Source organism: Sinocyclocheilus anshuiensis, unplaced genomic scaffold (genome assembly GCF_001515605.1).
Source record: "Sinocyclocheilus anshuiensis isolate Anshui unplaced genomic scaffold, SAMN03320099.WGS_v1.1 scaffold957, whole genome shotgun sequence".
Lineage (NCBI taxonomy): Eukaryota > Metazoa > Chordata > Actinopteri > Cypriniformes > Cyprinidae > Sinocyclocheilus > Sinocyclocheilus anshuiensis.
The window spans coordinates 169,467-191,771 of NW_015557101.1; the positions used below are offsets into that span (position 1 = coordinate 169,467).

The 22,305-nt window shown below is 38.2% G+C and overlaps 1 protein-coding gene across 1 annotated transcript in view; it reads left to right on the forward strand.

Annotated features, from left to right (window-relative positions):
• LOC107677528 (ecto-NOX disulfide-thiol exchanger 2-like) overlaps positions 1 to 22,305 on the forward strand; it is a 190,263-nt gene that overhangs the window by 122,141 nt on the left and 45,817 nt on the right. Inside the window, exons 4-5 of the mRNA XM_016472458.1 lie at positions 10,532 to 10,687; positions 21,394 to 21,600. Of these exons, the coding sequence (XP_016327944.1) occupies positions 10,532 to 10,687; positions 21,394 to 21,600 (363 nt within the window). The remainder of the gene's footprint in view (positions 1 to 10,531; positions 10,688 to 21,393; positions 21,601 to 22,305) is intronic.

Here is a 22,305-nt window from a genome sequence, read left to right on the forward strand (position 1 = left end):
AACAGTCAAACACGTCCATGTTTACATAGAAAAAACAATGGAAAAGCAGCGCAATCGAATAAAAAACCTGTAAAGAACTACTACTGTATGTCTAATATTTCATGTTTGCATCAAGGTGACCGGCTGAAAGCTGCTGTTATTTTTAAAGAACATTTATAGTTACTAAAAGTCTACTGGTGTTATACCTTCAGTCATTTTGAATTTGAATTACCTTGACTTTTGAGATTTTCTAAAATAATTTTCCTCGTATTATTTCTGAACACATAATAGGTATAAGACAAGGTTGTACAATATGTAGTTGTAGTTTTTGCATCTTTTCTGCAAAGATCTTTAACAAGTGATTTGTTTAACATTTACATCATGCTGACAACTTCATGTGTGCTGCACTTGGAATAGAATTTTCTTTAACTAGAGGGTTAATAAAGAAAAATTAGCTTGAATCATGTTGTAGTTACATTTTCAAGTTGACTAGTTAAAAATCGTAAAAAAATCGAGAACCGGTCAAACATTCTGGAAAAATCGAGATTTAAATCACCCAGCCCTACGCTGTATTAACAAAAACATTAATGGCATTAATAAAAACACTTACACTGACAAGCTACGCAATATCACGTTCCTAATCGAATGTGACTCATCTGCGATTATGAACATGATATAGCAGTGATCTATGGCTCTGTGTATTAAATGCCGCTCCATCTGAAAGCACGTGATGGAGATTTACTAGTCACAGAACCGGCTTTACTGACGAGATGCGCATGACAATCACATGCGATTTATCGTGCAGCCCTAAGTTTGTTTGTTGATCACAAAGTACAAAATAGATGAGGAAAACTAGGATGCCGGGTGTAGGCTATTCAAAGCGCCGCCATTACTGTCTAGAGTGCGTGGAATGGTGCGCTGTGATTGGTTGAGCGTATATTTCGCAGTCTGCAGAGAAGGGAGACTTTGGAAAGAAAGGGAGAAAACATGACAGTATAACTCGGCTGATATCGCATTTTGCGTAAAATTAAAAATTGGCTTTTCAATACCGACAAGATACAATACTGATTTTGGCTGAAACTCAATTTTTTTTTAAATGGCGTTTATCGCATTTTGGAACCAAACTCTTCATATACACATGCACAGCATTGTTATTGTGGGCACTTCAAAATGCTGTGAATAATTCTAGGTATTTTATTATCTGAATTGTTTAGATTTTTGTAATGCACCATAGCTTCTTTTCCGTCAAGTGGTTCAAATTTATAACATTCCACTGTGTAATGGACTGAGAAAGCAAATTGACTTTCTGACAGTAGGTGGCGCTTATAGAAAAGCAAAAACAGCCTGGTTACCCCGGTACACAAAATGCTGTGCAGATTTGTGTTTCTAACACCCACAAGTTTTCAAATAGCCATTCAGATTTTTGTATTCACTATTTCTTTATCAAACAACACCAAATACTTAAATAATGATTATTATTTTTAAACATTTCACATTTTTAATGCATTTTTACATTTTAATCTGGATTAAAACATGCCTTTTCAGAAAATATATCTAGATATTGGTTGAAAATGTTCTGATTATTTATTATAATTCTTCCTAGTTGTGCTCAGTGTTCCTTAGTTCCATGTGTATGTATATAGCTTTGTTTGCATGAGTAGTTTTGTTTAATAAATGTACACTTTTGCACTTAGATCCTGCTCCTTGTTGTTTATGAGTTTGTCACGCGTTACAACCATGATAAAAGATTCAGCAATTGATCCTTCCCAAAGACCCGCCCCCCTTAGTTACTGTTGCTATGTCCGACAAGCCATGGCGCTCTCTCGCCACACATCATGTTCTCACGCAATGAAAAATACATTGTGGAGCAAAGAGGACACTGACAGCGCACTGACAGACAGGACAGAGCAGGTTACTTCTGGTATGAAACAAAGCTTTCAAATATTTTAATTTTTTTTAAGAAATTCAAACAATAAATACCAATTTGTGGCTCTTTAATGTGTGGTGACAGATCGCTGTAGCGTCTCAGTTCAAGTGGCACACAAACCTCTTCCTCTTTACTAGTTATAGCACTAAATAAACATGAATGAACATCAGAAGGTATCTTGTTTCAACTGCGGAAAGACGTCAATACACGCCATCTTCAAGTTCAAGTACACCGATGTTAATCTACTCTCCTGCCTGGTTTGTTTGTCGGACAAAATGGCAGATTCTGTGTTATGATTGGTCAGATCGCCTGTCAATCAAACTCCTGGCGAAGGGTCAGTTATTGTGATATGAAAATTTGATATCACATGACTAGATGTGTGACAGCCAATCAGAACATCGTTTCTTCATATGTGAAAGCAGGGAGAGGTGGTCATATGTTAATGTGTTCTTGGTTGTGACGATTTCTGAATGAAACATGTTTGCAGCCTGGTTTTAATAAGCGATATGGGTGGACAGAGGAGGACTAGTGTTGTGAATGAGAGTGTGTTGACACAGTACACCAAACTCTTTTATTTCCCATGATTAGTCCCCCTTTAGTCGAGCTTATCTATTTAAAGGGTATGGTATATCTTCTCATTTAAGAAACTGCTCAGAGTCTCTAAAGTTGTTAGTTTTCTTCTGGAGTAGTTGTTAACAGAGCTGAGACAAGAAAACATGGGTGTACTTTCCACATCTGTTATTCCTCAGGCTTGAGAAAATCCTTCCTGGGCTTTGCTCTGAGAACAAATGTAAATAATCTCTGTTAAGCTTTACTGCCCTAGGATATTCCCCTGCCTTTCCTCAATCTACACGATCCTGAGGATCCGGCGGTGGGAAATTGTGTGTATTTGATCAAACTACTTTTGATTAAACTAGGTCAGGTTCTAAACAAATGTATTGTTTTCTTTATCTAGAGAGGCCGTTTGTTTGTGAGGATCATCTGTCTTATAGGTGCCATGAATAAATATCTTTTCCAGCTCTAATTTTTTAACAGGCTGCTTCTCCTGGAGAGCAGGCCTGTAATTTATCAGCCTGTTTAATGTGCTGTGTGCCAGCCGAGAGCAGGTTCCATAATTCATCAGTCCAGCGCCTATTACCTCAGTGCCAGAGCACAAGCAGACCCACACCTGCTGCCGTGAGGCACATTAAAGGCCTCAACAGAGGGCCACGTTCATCCCGCCTAACACAGAAGCATCACACATTACTCTTAAACTGCTAAGAGAGATGGGCTAGCGGCCTGATTCAAGGCTCTCACACTACAGACTTAAAGGAACACTCCACTATTTTTGAAAATAGACTCATTTTCCAACTCCCCTAGAGTTAAACAGTTGAGTTTTACCATTTTCGAATCCATTCAGCCGATCTCCGGGTCTGGCGGTAGCACTTTTAGCTGCAGCTTAGCATAGATCTGATTAGACCGTTAGCATCTCGCTCAAAAATGACCAAAGAGTTTCGATATTTTTCCTATTTAAAACTTGACTCTTCTGTAGTTACATCGTGTACTAAGACCGACGGAAAATTAAAAGTTGCGATTTTCTAGGCCGATATGGCTAGGAACTATACTCTCATTCCGGCGTAATAATCAAGGAACTTTGCTGCCGTACCATGGGTGCAGCAGGCGCAATGATATTACGCAGCACCTGAAAATAGGCTAACTTCCGCCAACATAACCAACGTGACCACCTGCTTGCACAGGGAGCGTGCCTTCCCTTGGAAGTTACCTAGTTGGGGACTATTTTCAGGCACTGCGTAATATCATTGCAATCGCAACTTTTCATTTTCCGTCGGTCTTAGTACACGATGTAACGCCTTTAAAAGTGAAGATTTTTAATGTCAAAAACATTCTATTAACACAGTTTATTGTTCATTGACTACTATTAGTATGCCATTCATGGGTGTATCTCCCCCTAAAGTGTAGACATTTAGCGTGTTCCGCTCAGATCATACTTTACTTTTAACGTTGTGTACAGGGAAGATGGTGCCACAAACCTCTGAAACTGAATTTGTGGGAGGCTGTATGATGTCAGATTGGCCTTGCTGTGTTTCAGAAATCCAACCCCGAACTCTGTAGCTTCCTGTACTTACTTTTGGTCGAAGGCAGATTTCCACTGCATGTGGCATCTGGCAGTGCGGCCAAGCAGCGTTATTTTTGTCTCTTCCATAGAGGAGACATTGCTGCAACAGTCCTGATCTTCACCTTGACATGATCTTCTGCTGCACTCATGGATCTGTACTCTTTTTTTGAGAGCGGGGGCTGCTTCCTTCCTGACTTTTCATGTAGGGCAGAGTCTCTTTTGGATGGGCATTTTGACACAGGCTAAGGCAAGTCTTACAAGACTTACTAGAGGATGTCCTGTCCTAGATAGATTGCCAGCGGTTTGAAATGTTCTGTATTCGTAGATGGTATTTCAGACTGTGGAGTGATTGACTACAAAAGCCTTTGAAATGGCTGCCTGGACTAGTGAGCTTTTTTGATGTCTCCACACAACTCGAGTTTCTTATTAATAGTGCTCTAATCTGGTTTGGCGCACCTGATTCTAATTTTAGATTTTGCAGAGATAAAAGTAGCGGTTTAGATTTTCCACATGTTGACATCATATCTCCTTTGATTTGGGTTCAGATGAGGGAGTTGGGTTTTTTATACACTTCTCTCTTCATCTGTTAACATGATGATCCGGTTTCCTTTTGTCTAACCCTTTTATAGTGTATAAATGCTGTTTCTCACTACTCCTTCTCACATCCTTCTCTTTCTTACCATATTTTTGTCTGGTTAGCATGGCCCATTAGCCCCTGATTATAGATGTCATAAAACATCTTTCTTCAGTGACGATTCAAATATATACACTACCATTCAGAAATTTGGAGTGTGTAAGATTTTTGAATGTTTTTGAAAGGGTCCCCTATGCTCTACAAGGCTGCATTTATTTGATCAAAAATACAGTAAAATATTGGATTATTGAGCTCTACAAGGCTGCATTTATTTGATAAAAAATACAGTAAAATATTGAATTATTTGTACAATTTAAAATAACTGTTTTTTATTTTTATATATTTTAAAATTGAATTTATTCCTGTGATCAAAGCTGAATTTTCAGCATCATTACTCCAGTCTTCAGTGTCACATGATCCTTCAGAAATCATTCTGATATGCTGATTTACTGCTTAAGAAACATTTCTGATTATTATCAGTGTTGTGCTGCATACATTTTTTAGGATTCTCTGATGAATATAGTCACTTTCGATCAGTTTAATGCATCCTTGCTGAATTTAAAGTATTAATTTCTTAAAAACAAATCTTAAAGACCCCATATATATAATGTTATATAAGAGCACTATTATTTAGAGCTATTTTAAAGAAGTTGTTTGTAATTTGACTTGAAAAGAACTCAATGTTTAATTAATTAATTTAATAAATTAAGTATAACAATACTTATTGCTTTTGAAAAAGTATTTTAAAATATGCGCCAGCAGAACAAACCCTTATTATTGAGCCTGTTTGAGAACCTGATGATTTACTTATTATTCCTTAGATTATAATGTTTTCCTCCGCACAGTAGAAATAAAGGAATCATAGGCTGAAAATGATGCAAGTCTTTCTCAGCAGTGCGTTCAAAACCTTGACCTGTACCTCTTCTGTATCCTCATTTTATCTCCATTGCTTGGTCACAGTGGACATGCAGCTTCACAAGGATTTGCCTCTGGTTGTTTTCTATGTGGGATCGAAAGGTGCAACTTTGAAAGTTTTTCACAGTTGTCAGGAGATCATCGCAATCACTCACGTCAGCACAGTCACCTCCTCCGACACACACCAGATCCCAATCACCCGAATTCTGATCACCTGCATTGGCCCTGCCTGCTTCATATGCTGATGACGCGGCTGTGTGTGGCGGCTTCCTTCTCCAAGTGGATCTGTTTCAATGGCCAGACTGAACGAAGGATCCAGGAGCTCGGACGTTATCTCCAGTCATACTGCCATGACGATCAGCACAGCTGGAGCCGCTACCTTCCTTGGGCCGAGTATGCACAAAACTCCCTCCATTGACAATAAACCCCTCTGTTTACCTGAACTCCTCGTCTCTTGCCTGTGCGTGACAACAGTCTGCTGTGTTCCTTTGGCTATGATTCATATTTCTCTTTCAAACCATATCCTTTGAAAAATCCTTTTTATACCCTTCAGATTTTAATACCATATGATTATAAGGGGTTTTCCTGTTCATCCACACGCATGAACTTTGTTGATTATACTGTATAACTGCAATTAATGCATTTGATTGTTAATTGTTTACATAAAATGATCGATGTGATTGATCATCCAAGCATCCTGAGTCTTTTAAATTCAGCATAGAATCCTCTACGTTTAATTGCTGTAAGTAAAACTAACTCAATATAAATAAGACCTTATTTATTTAGAGCTAGTTAAAATATTCAGACTAAGTAGACCACTAGAGGCGAGAATGTGTTTCTAATGAGAATATTTGTTTCCTGCTTTTTCACAGATATTGTTTTCCTTTCATCAGAATCTCTTAATGATTTAACACATATCTTGTAATATCTGAAATCAAACAAGGCCTGTTTTTCGTAATATATGAGAACAACGGTTGAAATAAAAATGAAGTTGACTTTCTTGTTCCTAATAGATTATTTAAAGGAATAGTTCACTCAAATAAAATTAGTTGAAAGTTTACTCTCCCTCAGGCCATCCAAGATTAGGATGAGTTTGTTTCTCCATCAGATTTGGAGAAATGTAGCATTACATCACTTGCTCATCAGTGGATGCTCTGCAGTGAATGGGTGCCGTCAGAATGAGAGTCCAAACAGCTGATAAAAACATCACAATAATCCACAAGCAATCCACACCACTCCAGTCCATCAGGTAACATGTGTGTTTGTAATAAAGAAATGAATCATTAGGATGTTTTTAACTTCAAACCGTTGTTTCTGAGTGGATTTTGATGTGAGAGGACAGCAGTGGATGGACTTTTTCACTGGAGGAATTGTTATTATGGATTACAGACTGGTATTTTAGCCAGAAGTGATGGAATAAAGTTGAAGCAACTGATGGATTTGTTTCTCACAAACACTCAGCTTTTCGATTGACAATCCGTTAAATGATGGACTGGACTGGAGTTTAGTGCTTGTGGATTATTGTGATGTTTTAATCAGCTGTTTGGGCTCTCATTCTGACGGCACCCATTCACTGCAGAGCATCAATTGCTGAGCAAGCGATGCAATGCTACATTTCTCCAAATCTGTTACGATTAAAGCAGCACTATGTAACTTTTTCTGTGTTCAAAATGTATATGATGAGCGAGTACATCAAGAATTCATCTTCCAAACCGCGTTTTTTGTCTTATTCCGAATCACTACGGTACACTTATAATAAGTACTTATATTTGGACTATTGTAGCCTGGTCGGGTCATCACAGCTGCGGAGTAACACATACCTGCGTGAATCGCCATAGACATAAACTTAGAGAAGTAGCTCCGGTTGGAATGTTCTTCCACGGAATGTGTGCAGTTCTGTTTATTAACCGCTAGAGCGCCAAAAGTTACTTAGTGCTGCTTTAAGGTGTTTACATGACAGTTTTCAACGAAAAATCTAACTTTTTTATGTTTTTTGACCATTAATTTACACAACAATGGCATTATGAGGGCTTGAAAATGCAAATTTTAGAAAACAAGTTTCAAAATGCACATTTTTGAAAACAATACAGTTAAGTCTCTGTATAAACTACAAAAACGCAAATTAGTGAAAACGGTGACATTATGCACACGCCTATTACATGTTCAGTCTATAGGAATGCGTATGTGCGCAGACGTGTAGTGTTTCTTTACAAAGTGACATCTAAAAACTCCTCTACATCTTGGATGGCCTGAGAGTGAGTACATTTTCAGCAAATTTTCATTTTGGGTGAACTATTCTTTAGCAAATCTCTGACATTTCTCTCAATATAACACTTGCATTTACTAAAACAAAACCATGATCATATGTGACCCTGGAGCACAAAAGCAGTCTTAAGTCGCTGGGGCATATTTGTAGCAATAGCCAACAATACATTTGTGGGTCAAAATTATTCATTTTTCTTTTATGCCAAAAATCATTAGAATATTAAGTAAAGATCATGTTCCATGAAGATATTTTGTAAATTTCCTACTGTAAATATATAAAAACTTAATTTTTGATTAGTAATATGCATTGCTAAGAACTTCATTTGGACAACTTTAAAGGCGATTTTCTCAATATTTAGATTTTTGTTGCACCCTCAGATTCCAGATTTTCAAATAGTTGTATCTCGGCCAAATATTGTCCTATCCTAACAAACGATGTAAAGCTTATTTATTCAGCTTTCAGATGATGTATAAATCTCAATTTCGAAATTTTGTGGTCCAGGGTCACATATATAATTTAATTTGCTTTGGCAGGCTACAGTTTTGCATTGTGGCAGCTGAAAAATTGGCCATGCAGGAAAAGCCCTAATTATGTGGTTCTGATTTAGACCTGAAGTCCAGGAATACACGGCAGAAGCCGTGGCATCCATACCACTGAGGACCATCTTATCTTCTGCCTCCATTAGTGGCTGAGAGACAGAAATATCAATACTAACAGAGTCATTAAGGCAGGCGATGTGCTCCTCTGTCTACATGCTGCACCTCCTGTCCTGCTTCTGTTAATGCTTCCCCTAGAGAGGCCCTGCTCTGGCCCTGTCACCCTCACAGCTCAGACACGTCTGCCAGTTCAGAGTTTATCCTCACGCTCCAGCCCCACCATCCTGTGAGACAGCTTCATGTCCAACAGCTCTTACAGACCATCATGAAAGCGTTCATGTTTGCATATTTGATTTTCTTATGTCAATTAGCATCTGCTACTATCCTCTAATAGATTTTCTTAACACTAAATTAAGCTGCCTGATGTAGTAGAGTTGACCTCAAGTGTTGGGTCTGTAGCAAATCAGCTCAAAGGGGAAATATTAATAATTAATCATAACTAGTTATAATTAATTATAAATATTTAGATCCGCTGTAAGTATTTACTTGACCTCTCGGTCAACTGTCTGTCAATTCTAAGAACGTTAATTTCCTGGTTAAGGGAAATAACTTTCTTACTGTACAATACTACTTGTGTACTAGCATGTAGCAGAAATCTGCATGATTACGGACTACGATTATGAGCAAACAATGAACAACCTCAGGTGTGATACAAGTTTGGAAATGGTGAAAATGGTGTGTCTGATTGGTCCAGACGCTACAGGTCATATGAAAGCATTTTATAGATGAGATCAGTGGGTTCTGGGCTTAGGTTTCTAGATTTCTCTGTCCTTTTATCGTGTTTCATAATACGGAAGGTTTTTTTCCCCTTGTTTTCTTTTCAGGCATGTTTTTTTTTTAATCATGTTAAAAACATACTAACAGCAATGCTAATCAGAGTGTTTAAGCTGTCTGTCACTAGCAAAGCTTAATGACTATCTGAGAAAAACATGTTAAATCATGCTAGCAACATACTAAAACATGTTAGCAATGTACTATTCATGTTATCAACAACATACTAGCAACAGGCTAATCATGCCAGCAACATGTTAATCATGCTAGCAAAATGATGATCATGCTAGAAACATGCTAACAACACAGTAATCATGTTAGCAATATATAGTCATTCTAGAAACATGTTAACAACATGCTAATCATGCTAACAAAGAGCTGACAGCATGCTACTCATATTAGTAACATGTTAATGGCATGCTAATATTCTAAAAACAAGCTAGCAACATGTTTACAACATACTAATCATGTTAGCAACATACAACATGCTAATCAAGATGATAATCTAAGCTTTCAAACGTCAAGCTTTTTACAGTTGCTTCAAACTTTCAGGCTAGGCTTTCTCAAGCCAACTTCAAAGTTTGTTCACAAACTTTTCTCATCTAGTTTATATTATAATATTAAATATTTATTTTATTATGTGTATATGGAGATATTAGGCTTTGAATATGAACCCTGAAACGTGTTCTTGCATTATTTACTTACAGTATGGTGTGTTTATTTACAGTGTGATTTACATCTCATGGATCTTTACTCTCAGAACTTTTTTTGCTATTTTTTCCCCATGCCAGAGGCAGAGCTTGTTTATCTTATGTGGCTGCAAATAAGGGAAATATTTGAAGTGTGTGAGCTGAGTGCTCTTAGTACGGTTAGATAGACGCATAAACTCTCCACAGGTGCAGGAGAGACCGCAGAGACCGAGGCCTTCGTCATTTCCATTTCAAAGAGCTCCACGCTGTCATGCAGCTGTAGTCTAAACCGATACCTGTAAATGAAAGCCAGTGTTCACTTTTTTTTGCCCACAGATGGACCGCTTGCGCATAGTAACAAGCCAAGGCAAACAGCTGGGGGAATGAGTCAGTAAAAACCTATTCATTTGGAAAGCCTTTTAAATATGTATTAGACTTATTTGTTTATTTATTTTCGAGGGAGAGTGTTTAGCTTTCATAGCTTTAATTCGTGCCACACCAGAATGGTACCAGCATGTAGACTAAAGTGGCTTTTATTCACTCAGTCCTTTGTGATGTCCTCTCTTCTGTTCCTGCAGATTTTGACCCCAGCCTCGGCATGATGACTGGAATTGCTCCGATGAACCCCATGATGCCCGGCCTTGGGATTGTACCCCCGCCGGTTTCGCAAGACATGCCCATTGTGAAGGAAATCATCCACTGCAAGAGCTGCACGCTTTTTCCGCCCAACCCCAGTGAGCGTCTCTCTTTCTCTCTCGGCTGCGTTCCAAAACCTAATGAGCTGACTCCACAGGCAGCATTTTTAGGCAACCTAAGATGCATTGTTTTAGCCAAATACAAAGGCAGAGTCACATGACTCCTTCGCTGAGAAGACAATCTCAGAATATATTGCAACAAGCTCAGTTATATTGATTATGAAGAACTTTTATGCAATAATGCAATGCTGAAAATGATCATTACAGATTAGTAGAGTGTTAGGTTTAGGGTTAGTAGAATAAGTTGTCATGTATGTGCAAAGTTGATGGACCATTAAAATAGAGTGTTAGCAGATATTAAGCGGACAGTCTACTAATACTCTCCTGACTGCTAGTAGATTGTTATAGTTAGTACAATGTCTAAAGAGGACTATCAAAATAAAGTGTTACCGCATATGGCATAATAGGATGCTTTCTGTGTAACCTTGTAAAAAAGAAGTGTTCTTAATTGTATTGAATGTGCACTTGTAGCACTTGTTGATGATACTTATAAAAAATTCTTCTGTTATGTTTTTACACACAAATTGTGTTGCTCCATCAGTATTCACTAAAAATTAATATTTTTAATGAAAGCCCTTGTGAAATAGAAGAATGCTTAATTGTTTAAATGTGCACTTGTAGTGTACTTAAAATCTTAAAAGTATATTTAAAAAAAATGTACTTAAAGATAATATAATGTTAAAGGTCACTTAAGTGCCCTTAAAGAGAGGACACTTTCATGAAGATGTTTCTTAACACACTTTGCACACAAGTGCACTTTGTAATAATGTTAAACGAAAAGTTTTACTTTAAAGTACATTTTAAATCATTGTTTTAATAATCTTTTGTTTTCCTTTAAAGAAGTACAGTTGTTGTAGAACACACTAAACACATGTAAAATACTTTAATTTTATTATTATTATGATTGTGTAATTGCAAATATATGTAAAGACATGAGTTTCAATAGAAATTAAAGTGTATTTTAGCTTATAAGATTTAAGTACATTTGGCGGTACACTTTAACCATATTTCAAAGACAATGGAAGTAAATATGCTATTACATATAAAGATGTAGTGGGTCAAAAAAGCACTCCCAACTAGAATTAATTTAATTGTAATTACATTCATTTCGTTGTAATTAACATGCATTTAAGTGTCTGAAAACATTCAATTCAGTTTTCCCTGTAGATATATTGTTTTGAAGTATGTTATTTTCTTTTGTAAGTATTCTTTTCAAAAGTATGCTAAAGCATACTTCTTTTTCACAAAGGTTTTTTTTTTTTCAGAAATCGGTCAGGACGGTTAGGATGCCGCCTTAGAAGTCAACTGCCTACTGTATGTAGGCCGTAGGCAGCAAGGCAGCTCACTAGGTTTGAGAACAGATCTTGCATCTCACTCCATTTAACATGCATGCAATGATAAGCAGTATTTGTAACCCTCATGCATTTTAAATGACATTATTGACTTGAGCGATATGATCTGAAATGCTGACCTGAAGAAAAGTCTGATATAGCCATGAGCTACTATGCAACCCGTATATGATTTAATATTATAATTCTATAAATATTTCGATCTCCACAGTCTAGCAGCGCATGTCACCTTGATGAGATGCAGATACGATTTTAAAAGCCAGCTGCCAATCAAAGTGTCAGACTTGACGCTTGATAGAAAGGCTGTGTTTTTATTTGATAGAGGAGCTGTCATGCGTTCTTTCATATTTACCCTTATATCCCCTCATCCCACCAGCTGAATAAGCTCATTTGAATTCATCTCCTGTCATAGAGAGAGAGGTCAGGCAGAAGAGTGAAACAGGAGGGGGCTGTCCGGGGGGACCGGGGTGAAAATCTGACTGTAATTGAACAGTTGACCTCTAAGGAGACTGAGGTATTCTGGCATGTAAAATATGCCACACAGCAAGAGGAGGGTCAGAGGAGACCATGAGTACCTGAGAGAGTCACTGTCCTTCAAACAGCTGAGCTCTCTGGCTGCAGATCACGCACCGCATGCACATCTGTAATCACAGGCTAGGCGCTCCCATAATGCTACAGTCAGCCTCAACCGCAAAGTGTCCTAACCCTCCTGCCTAAAAGAGAGTGACGGACTGACACGCCTGCTCCGCACGCTGTAATACGCAAACAAACGATGTGAGACATTGATTGATGCCAAAGCGGGAAGAACGAGAGGAGAATTCAAAGGCCAACAAAACAATCCTCACCTGGCCTCAAGTGAAACAACAATTACCAATGAAAGCAACTTTAAAGTGGTCATATGATGTTGCTAAAAAGAACATTATTTTGTGTATTTGGTGTAAATCAATGTGTTAATGCATTTTAAGGTTAAAAAAACACATTATTTTCCACATACTGTACATTATTGTTTCTCCTCTATGCCCCGCCTTTCTGAAACACGTCGATTTTTACAAAGCTCATCGGTCTGAAAAGCGAGGTGTGCTCTGATTGGCCAGCTATCCAGTGCCTTGTGATTGGCCGAATACCGAATAAGCGTGTGATGGAAATGTTACGCCCCTTAACATACTGTGATGCCGTCTCCCGCTAATATACAAACCTCTAAATTCCCTAGTTCACAAAATAAAAAAATAAAATACAATTACTTCCCTAACTTACTATCCAAAAACAATCACCAAACAAGGTTCCAACAAAAATGGCGTCGGTTTCCCTACCTCCCCAGAATTCTATTATATACAATTATTTACAATGATAAGCGAACAGATCCGAACAAGGGCAATCCAGAATCATAGTCAAAGAACAGGCGGAAGTCAGTAGTAAGAATAAATGGGCAAAGCAAACTAACAAACAACAAACAATCTCTCACCAGCGAACACTCGATTGAACACACACAGAAATTCTCAGTCTTACGAACACATGTAACTAACTAGCAGAGTCAAGGCAGAGCAAACACAACAAGAGAGCACAAAAGCTGAAGCAGGAAGTGATGACGGAGTCTCTTATAGGCAGCAAGGAGTCAGCTGATCAGGCAGGGCGTGGCACCAATTAGACTGCAGGAACCAATCAGCTTCTTCCTGGACAGAAGACACACACAAACACTTCCCAAACAAAAGAAAACACAGAAGTAGAACAAAAGGGACGTAACAAAATCTTCCCACATCGTGATATAGACATGTGGGGGCGTGTTAGAACGAGCCGTTTTAGGTAGGTGTGGCTGACTCTTAACTTTTATAAAGAATATCTCTTTGGATTTGAGACTTTAGTCTTTGCAACTTTACAGATCTTCTTTATGCACCAAGAGCTTGTAACACTCCAAAGAGAAAGGAAAACTTGAAATCACATCATATGACCCCTTTAAGAAAGTTTGCAAAAGAACAAAGACTGAACAACAAACAGAGGCTCTGTTGTAAAACCAAGTAAACTGCCTAGGGAGGCAGCGTTTTAAGCTATGTGCTGTCTCTAAATTTAAGGGAGCATCGCATGTTTCCTTTGTAGTCGGGGTAAGGGAAACCCTAGATAATATTTAGATATTATTTGGCCTAATGTGCTGTGGTTTTCATGCTTAATATAATATTGTGCTGTTGACAACATGCTAATGTCAGAATCAAGTCGAGTTTTTCATGTGGAGTAATAATTGGGTGCTTATGACAGGGGTCTTCAAACCATTTTTTGGACCCAAAAATATGATGATTCCCTTGCAGAACCTCCTAAAATATACAGTATGAGCATAAATTCATTTATTTATTTATTTTTTTGTATAACGATCCATTTGCAATGTGAAAAAGAAAAATATTATGTGTAACATATTATGTGTAAAAAGTTTTTTTTTTTTCCTCTATATACTCAAACATTCAAATATGTATATATTGGATTAAAAATACAGTAAAAACAGTAACATTTGGAAAAAAAAATTATTACTGTTCAAAATACTGACAAAGCTACTCAAAGTTATATTAACCCATTACCTCATGATGTTTATGCAGATTGAAACTAGTTTGAGTTAGTTGTGGTGTTTGTTGTTTCTACTAATTCAGCTAAACTGGACAGAACTGTGGCTAAGTTTCAAGAGCAATCTTTTGTGTGTGTAATGTTGTGAAGCCTCAGTTCGGTTTTCACTTTTAAGGTTTCTCTCTAGCTGGAAAAATGTTTTGAAAGAATGTTTGATCGTCTTTAAAGGAATCTGATTTTCTTTAGCAATGTGGCCTTGTCATCATTCACCAGGATCGATTCTTCAATTGACAACAGAAGCAGCTCGCTGTATATTGATCCTAGAATCGCAGCACAACAACATGAAAAGCCCGGCTCATATTCCCTCTGCGGATTAGAAATGAATGAAACCTGGTCACTCCTGCCTTCCCTTCTGGACTGATCAAGCAGCACACGGGTAGTGATGGCAAGATCGTACAGGAGAAAGGCAGGAAGGGAGACGCAGAACAAAGGCTCACGTGATTCTGGGATTGTAGTTTTTATTGATGAGAAACTTGAAAGAGATGGTCACCGCGATGAACGCAGTGAACACTGTCTGATGAGATTTAAGCATATCCATAAACACGAGCATCTCCTCTCATCTCGTTCAGACAGAACAGGCTATCATGCACATATCTCGCATTGTAACGAGTCTCCTTTTTTTCCACACCAGTCCGTGCAGAAGTGGATTTAATAGCTGGTGACGGCTGTGCTCTCCTGACTACGCAATCATTCATGGTTATTCTCACCTCAGATGCCAGAAAAAATTGCACAAGTCCTTTTCCCAAGGGCCCGCGATGGCTCATGCCATTTAACATGAAATTTTACAAACTCGAGCCTCTCTACATCAGCACCCGTTCTCTTATTTGTTGCAGGAATCTCTTTTCCTGGTTAGCCCATTTTCATTGCTTGTACGTCTTCCTTCACTATCTTTGTCAAAGTCATCCACTCTTTTCTCTCTGTCTGCTCTCATGCCCTTCAAGGCACAGTATGATGGGAGATATCAGCATTTATACCATATGTCATTTATCAGTGCTTTTTAAAGGGCAGCTGGGTTGGCTTTGATTGGAGCTGTGTTAAACACACACAGGCTTATTGCTGTCAGCTTCACCCCTTGTTATTTATTAGACCTGACCGATGGGGATATTTGAAACCTCCGTGTTTTCTTCAACTCGTGGGTTCTCGGTGGATCAGCGCAGAGCTAAGCTTAAATCTTTCCTCGCCTGACGTTCTAATAAGGAGACAGACTGCTCCTCTTGCAATTATGCTGATTTCTGCTTTGTGTTTCTGTCACGGTCACATATTGTGCTGTAATATTCAGTGGCCCTAAAAATGTGTTTGATAATTGAGTCACACTTAAGAATATGTGAATGTAATTGCATTAGATAGAGAAAAAAAAATCAAACACATGATGTTGAAGCCTTTTTTAACTTTTCCTTTAAATAACTGTTTTTGGTGATTTTTTGTGGACGTATGAAGTCAGTTTTTTTTTTTTAGGAATTAATACTTTCATTCAGCAAGGACACAACTGATCAAAAGCGACCATAAACATTTATAATGATACAGAAGATTTTTATTTCATGTTAATGTCATTCTTTTGAACGTTCTATTCATCAAAGAATCCTGGAAAAATGTTTCACAGCAAGTGCTTTCGACATTGATAATAATCAGAAATGTTTCTTGAGCAGCAAATCAGCATATTAGAATGATTTCTGAAGCATCATGTGACACTGAAGACTGGAGTAATGATGCTGAAATTAAAACCTTTTTTTTTTTAAATCCTATCCTACAGTTAAAATTAGATTAGATTTAGATTAGATTCAACTTTATTGTCATTGCACATGTAAGGTACAAGGCAACGAAATGCAGTTAGCATCTAACCAGAAGTGCAATAAGCAGTAAGTACAGGATATACAGTGTCTACAATATGTTACAAATGTACAATAAATATACAGATAAGGCAGTACTATGGACATAATTTACAGATTTTTAAATACTATCAGCATGATATACAGATAGGTATACTATGAACATACTATACATATGGATTATGTAATAAGTGTATGTACACTATAAGCAGAAACTATGAACATATGAACATCATTTACAAATGAATATGTAAGCGATACATTAAGCTGTACAAAACACTAGTGCAATGGAAATTTTAAAAAGTGCATAGAAAATATTGCAGTGTGCAAATGGATCATTCAGTATTCTGGATGAACAGACAGTAGTGCAAGTAATAACAAGTGTAACAGTTGGATGGGAGGAGTGTGTAGTGTAGTGGTGGGGGGGGGTCAGCGGGCAGAATTCAGTAAGGAGACAGCTGTAGAGAAAAAGCTGTTCCTATGTCTGCTGGTCCTTGTCCGGGGGCTCCTGAAGCGCCTCCCGGAGGGCAGGAGGTTAAACAGTCTATGGTCAGGGTGAAAGGAGTCCTTAAGAATGCTGCGAGCTCGACGTAGACAGCGTTTCCTCTGGATGTCCTCAATAGCAGGAAGTGGTGTCCCTGTGATGCGTTGGGCGGTTTTCACCACCCTCTGCAGTGCCAACCTGTCCTGAAGTAAAGCGTCTGCTCCTGTTGGCCACACTTTGATGGTCCTCATTGATGGCTTCACACGGTTGATGAGGGGTGAATACTTAGGGGTGAGAAACAAAGAAAGGTGATCAGACTGTCCCAGGTGGGGGAGGGGGGTCGCGATGTAAGCTCCATCAATGTTTGTGTAAACATGATCCAAAGTTTTGTCTCCTCTAGTGTGGCAGGAAACATGCTGATGAAATTTGGGGAGCACTGTCTTTAAGTTGGAGTGATTAAAATCACCCGCGACAATAAATGCAGCCTCCGGGTGAGCGGTCTGTTGTTTACTAATGGCCGCATGCAGTTCGTTCATAGCAAGCTTGGCATTAGCATCCGGTGGAATATAGGCTGCAGTTATAATGGTGGAAGTGAACTCCCGTGGCAGATAAAAAGGTCTACACTTAACCGTGAGAAACTCTAGGTTAGCTGAGCAGTGTTTCCCAACAATGACAGAGTTCGTACACCAAGCTTTGTTAACATAAATGCACAATCCTCCGCCTCTGGTCTTGCCGGAGTCATCTGCCGTCCTATCTGCCCGGAGCGTGTAGCGTCCGGCTAGCTCAATAGCATTATTGGGTACGTCGCTGTGTAGCCATGTTTCTGTGAAAACCATGACGTTGCAATCCAAAAGTCTCTTACTGTGGGTGATGCGAAGTCGTATCTCATCCATTTTGTTCACCAATGACCGCACATTAGCGAGGAAAATGCTGGGTAAAGAGAGCCGGAGCGGTGTTAGCTTAAAATAGGTTAAAATAAACCTATTGTTGTTGTTGTTGTTAAAATTAATTGACACAAGGATTGATATTTTGTTGCAATGACTTTCAGACATTTTTATGACTGGCATGTGACCTTTGCCACTGTTGGTTTTAGTAGCTGACTGATATGAGCCTTTCAGCCGGTGCTGATATCTAGAGTGCAGGGTGCTGAATGGCTAAATATTAGCCTATCTAATGAATCTCTCTGAATGATATATCTATCACTAGTTATTTTGTACCAAACCTCCATAGTTACAATAAACAGATGCATTATATTTGTATTATTATTTAAGCAGGTTAACAAACTAAATGTGTCTGTTATTGATGATGGATCTGCTCCACAGTCTAACTCTAGACTTCACACCTTCCCGACCCATCAGTCTTATTCTGCAGCTCTGCACAGCCCCAGCTTGACATAACTCCATCTCTGCATCGCCACCGCCACCTCATTCTAGTCTACTGTGCTTAATAAATGGCCATCGACCGCCTTTCACTCACTGTCGTTTGAAAGGCCTGGCTCTCTGAAGGACACTGAGTTCTTAGAGAGAGCGCGAGACCAAGCATGGTAAATATCATCCGTTTTTTCTGCAGAGCCTGGAAACCCACAGACCGCATGAAAGGATAGCAGTGATTCAGTGTCCAGTTGTGCATGCACCTTCACCATCAGGTCAGCCTGCATATGCTGCCTTTCACTGACTTCTAAACCTTCAGTCTGCCCTGGCTCTGTGCCTGAGACTGACCTTTATATCAGGCAGAGCTCTCTTCTTCCAGCAGCCGAGAGGGCCGTGTCACTGTTTCTGCTTCTGGAAGACTCAGTTTGCCGAGGGCACTGCCAGTCTGGCCTGTTTCCTCACTTCAGCCCACTCACAACACATATCACCCACACCTCGCTCCGCTACACCCGCCTGTGCCTGCAGAGGCCTTTAACCTCACTTATACACACGGCTGCCTAAAATAACTACTGGCTATGACTGAGATAGTCGCTTTTGTTCCTTGGAATCAGTCTTAAGTATTATTTACTTAAATAGGATTGAATTTTAAATTTGCTTTTATTTTTATATTTTCAGTTTTCATTTTCATTTTGTAATTGTGTTATGTGCTTTTGTCTTTTTTATTACTTTCTTTTAATATTTTTTTCATTCTTGTTTTCAGTTTTCAATTTAACACTTCAACTTATTTTATTTCGGTTAGTTTCAGTTCAGTTTTTTTCATAGATAGATAGATATCGATATATTAAGATTTTTTTCTTTTAAATTAGCATTTTTAGAAGGTTTAGGTTCAGTAATTTTCCTTTAATGGCAATGAAAAGGTTATTCAGTTATTAAAATGCCTTTTTTTTAATGTCTAATGTTATTTTCATAGGAGCCTGATAAAATGCTAATTTAAAAGAAAAATATCAGACAGACTCTCAGAGGTTTTTGCATATTTATCTGAAGTCTATATATATATTGATTACAACATTGATTACAAAATATATGTATGTGTATATATATATGTGGAGTGAGAGAGCATTTTTGGGCATAACAGGTGGTGTTATTGAATGGCATTGATGGCATTCAACTCTGATGGCATTTTGTGAGGTTGGCACGTTCAAATCTATACTCAATTCTGGGCATTTTAGGTATTTAAATTGTTTAGTGTTTACTTCATAATTAGAATTTATAGGCAATATAGGTGTGTTCAAATCAAACATAGACACAATTGTTGAGAATCATAAACATGTTTAAATGTTTCGCTCCAATCTAGACAACATAATTGGACATCAAAGACACTTTCAAGTCAATCTCAACAGTATTTCTGGGTTTCACGGGCATGTGTGAATGCTTGAATCAAACCTAGACTTCATATTTGGGCATTGTGGACTTGTTCAAACCAAACATCTTTAAACATTTTTGGGCATCATAGATGTTTATAAACCAATCTAAAAGTATTTTAAATCATCAGACTTGTTTGAATCAAAACTAAACAAAAAGATGGTGTGATTGAATGTTGTAATCAAACCTCACTGGCTTTCACTGGCTGTTCAACCTGACCCTCAACAGCATTTCTAGATTTCAGAACGTGTGAATGCTTGAATCAACCCTAGAGACTGTTATGCATCACAGACTATTCAAACCAAACATCTTTGGACATCATAGGTATATTCATTTCAAACTTAGTATTTTGGGACATCCTAGACAAAAAACAAAAAAAAGCATTATTACACTTTCCAACATTTCACTGCAGTGTGTGGAAATGCAAATACTTCAGTTCAGAATATCAAATCATGGTATTCTGTCTTTCAGATCCAGCCGAGGTGTGAATTGCTATCAGCACTAATTTAGTTGCCGTATTTGCCCGAGTACCTGATTTGCATAATTCCTTCAATGAATCAGTTGCTAAAATAAGGCAAACAAATAAACGAAATCCCATTCAGACTTTGAGACTTCAGCAATGATCAGACAGACAAGTCATTTAATGCTTGATTAACATGTTTACAGACACAGCATGTCATCCAAAGTCCATGACTGACATCTGAATCGTTTTGTTCCACATGCTCACATTCTTTGCCTATAGTGTTGTATTGAAGCTGTATGCATATGTTGTATCCTCTATTCAGTGGAGTATTATGTTCTTTCCAATGACATGAGCTGACATATATATATATAAAGCTCATCATGAGCTGCCACAATAAACAGGAGTTAGTGTGATGTTGGTGATGATGGATGGCGAGTATTAGGGGGCAAGTGTGGAGTCCAAAGAGACTTAGGCCTACTTATTTATAGTGACTGGCTTACAGCCAAACATGCCTGATCTGCTTTGCGTCCGACTCCGTTTGGACCCCCAATCGGGCATGCAGTCCCCTCTGAGTCCCAGCAGGTGCTTCCTTCATCTGCATTCCCATAGCTTGTTAAGACCGTCTCTTCAGTCCTGATGGAAAGCACGGATTATCACCAGCTCGTCTGCACAGCATCGCTGAGTAATCAGCTAACACCAAAACAGGCCAGTTCAGTATGGCAGGCTTTGCACTTGTAATCTAGTCATGTAACAAGTGCCGGGTTTCATTGATTATTCCTTCTCAGCCTGGTTTTCTCAATGCAGCTTTGTGAACCTGGAGGTTCTAATGCCATGTTCTGCAAATTAAACCAGCCGAGAGAAAGATCCGTGGTCTGGACTGTGACATGTTGAGTTTGAGTGCTCTCTATGGTAATACTATCAAATAAAAGTGACAAAAGGCCAAAAATATGTCAGTCTGATGATTTGGCACATTAACGTTTTTAATGATCTTCTAGATGAACACTGGTCTTTTAGATTAGAATTGGATAATGAATCATTTTAATGTCAAGGTCGTAAAAAAAAAAGAGCTATGGACTTAATGTGGTGAAAAATAGAGATCAATATCTAGATAAAAGAAAATGTCAAAAATTCTGGTAGTGTAATATTCTTTTGTGCTTGTCTTCAAAGACCTGCCTCCCCCTGCCACCAGAGACAGACCGCCCGGCTGTAAGACGGTGTTTGTGGGAGGTTTGCCAGAGAACGCCACAGAGCAGCTCATTGTGGAGGTGTTTGAACAGTGTGGGAGTATCATCGCCATCCGCAAGAGCAAGAAGAACTTCTGTCACATCCGCTTCGCTGAGGAGCACACAGTGGACAAGGCCCTCTTCCTGTCAGGTACATGATCGGGAGGATTTTCTTGTGTCACTGCAACACCAACAGTTGCTCTATTTGAGAATGTTTTTATTTATTTAAATATGGACATATATATGAATAATGAGTAATAATATTTAAGAATGGTTTAAATGACTATAATATATATTTACATAAATATAATATATACATATATTTCATCAGGCTCCTATGAAAGTATCATTGGACATTTTTGAAAATAAGGCATTCAATAACTGACTAATAACTGTTTCTTTGGCATTAAAGTAAAATTACTGAACTTAAACATGTTGAAAATGCCTGATGAAAATGCTCATTTAAAAGAAAAAAATCTTTTTGCATCTGAAGTCTTCTTCTGCGTGTGTGTGTGTGTGTGTGTGTGTGTGTGTGTGTGTGTGTGTGTGTGTGTGTGTGTGTGTGTGTGTGCGTGTAAATGACTATAATATATATTTACATAAATATAATATATACATATATTTCATCAGGCTCCTATGAAAGTATCATTGGACATTTTTGAAAATAAGGCATTCAATAACTGACTAATAACTGTTTCTTTGGCATTAAAGTAAAATTACTGAACTTAAACATGTTGAAAATGCCTGATGAAAATGCTCATTTAAAAGAAAAAAATCTTTTTGCATCTGAAGTCTTCTTCTGCGTGTGTGTGTGTGTGTGTGTGTGTGTGTGTGTGTGTGTGTGTGTGTGTGTGTG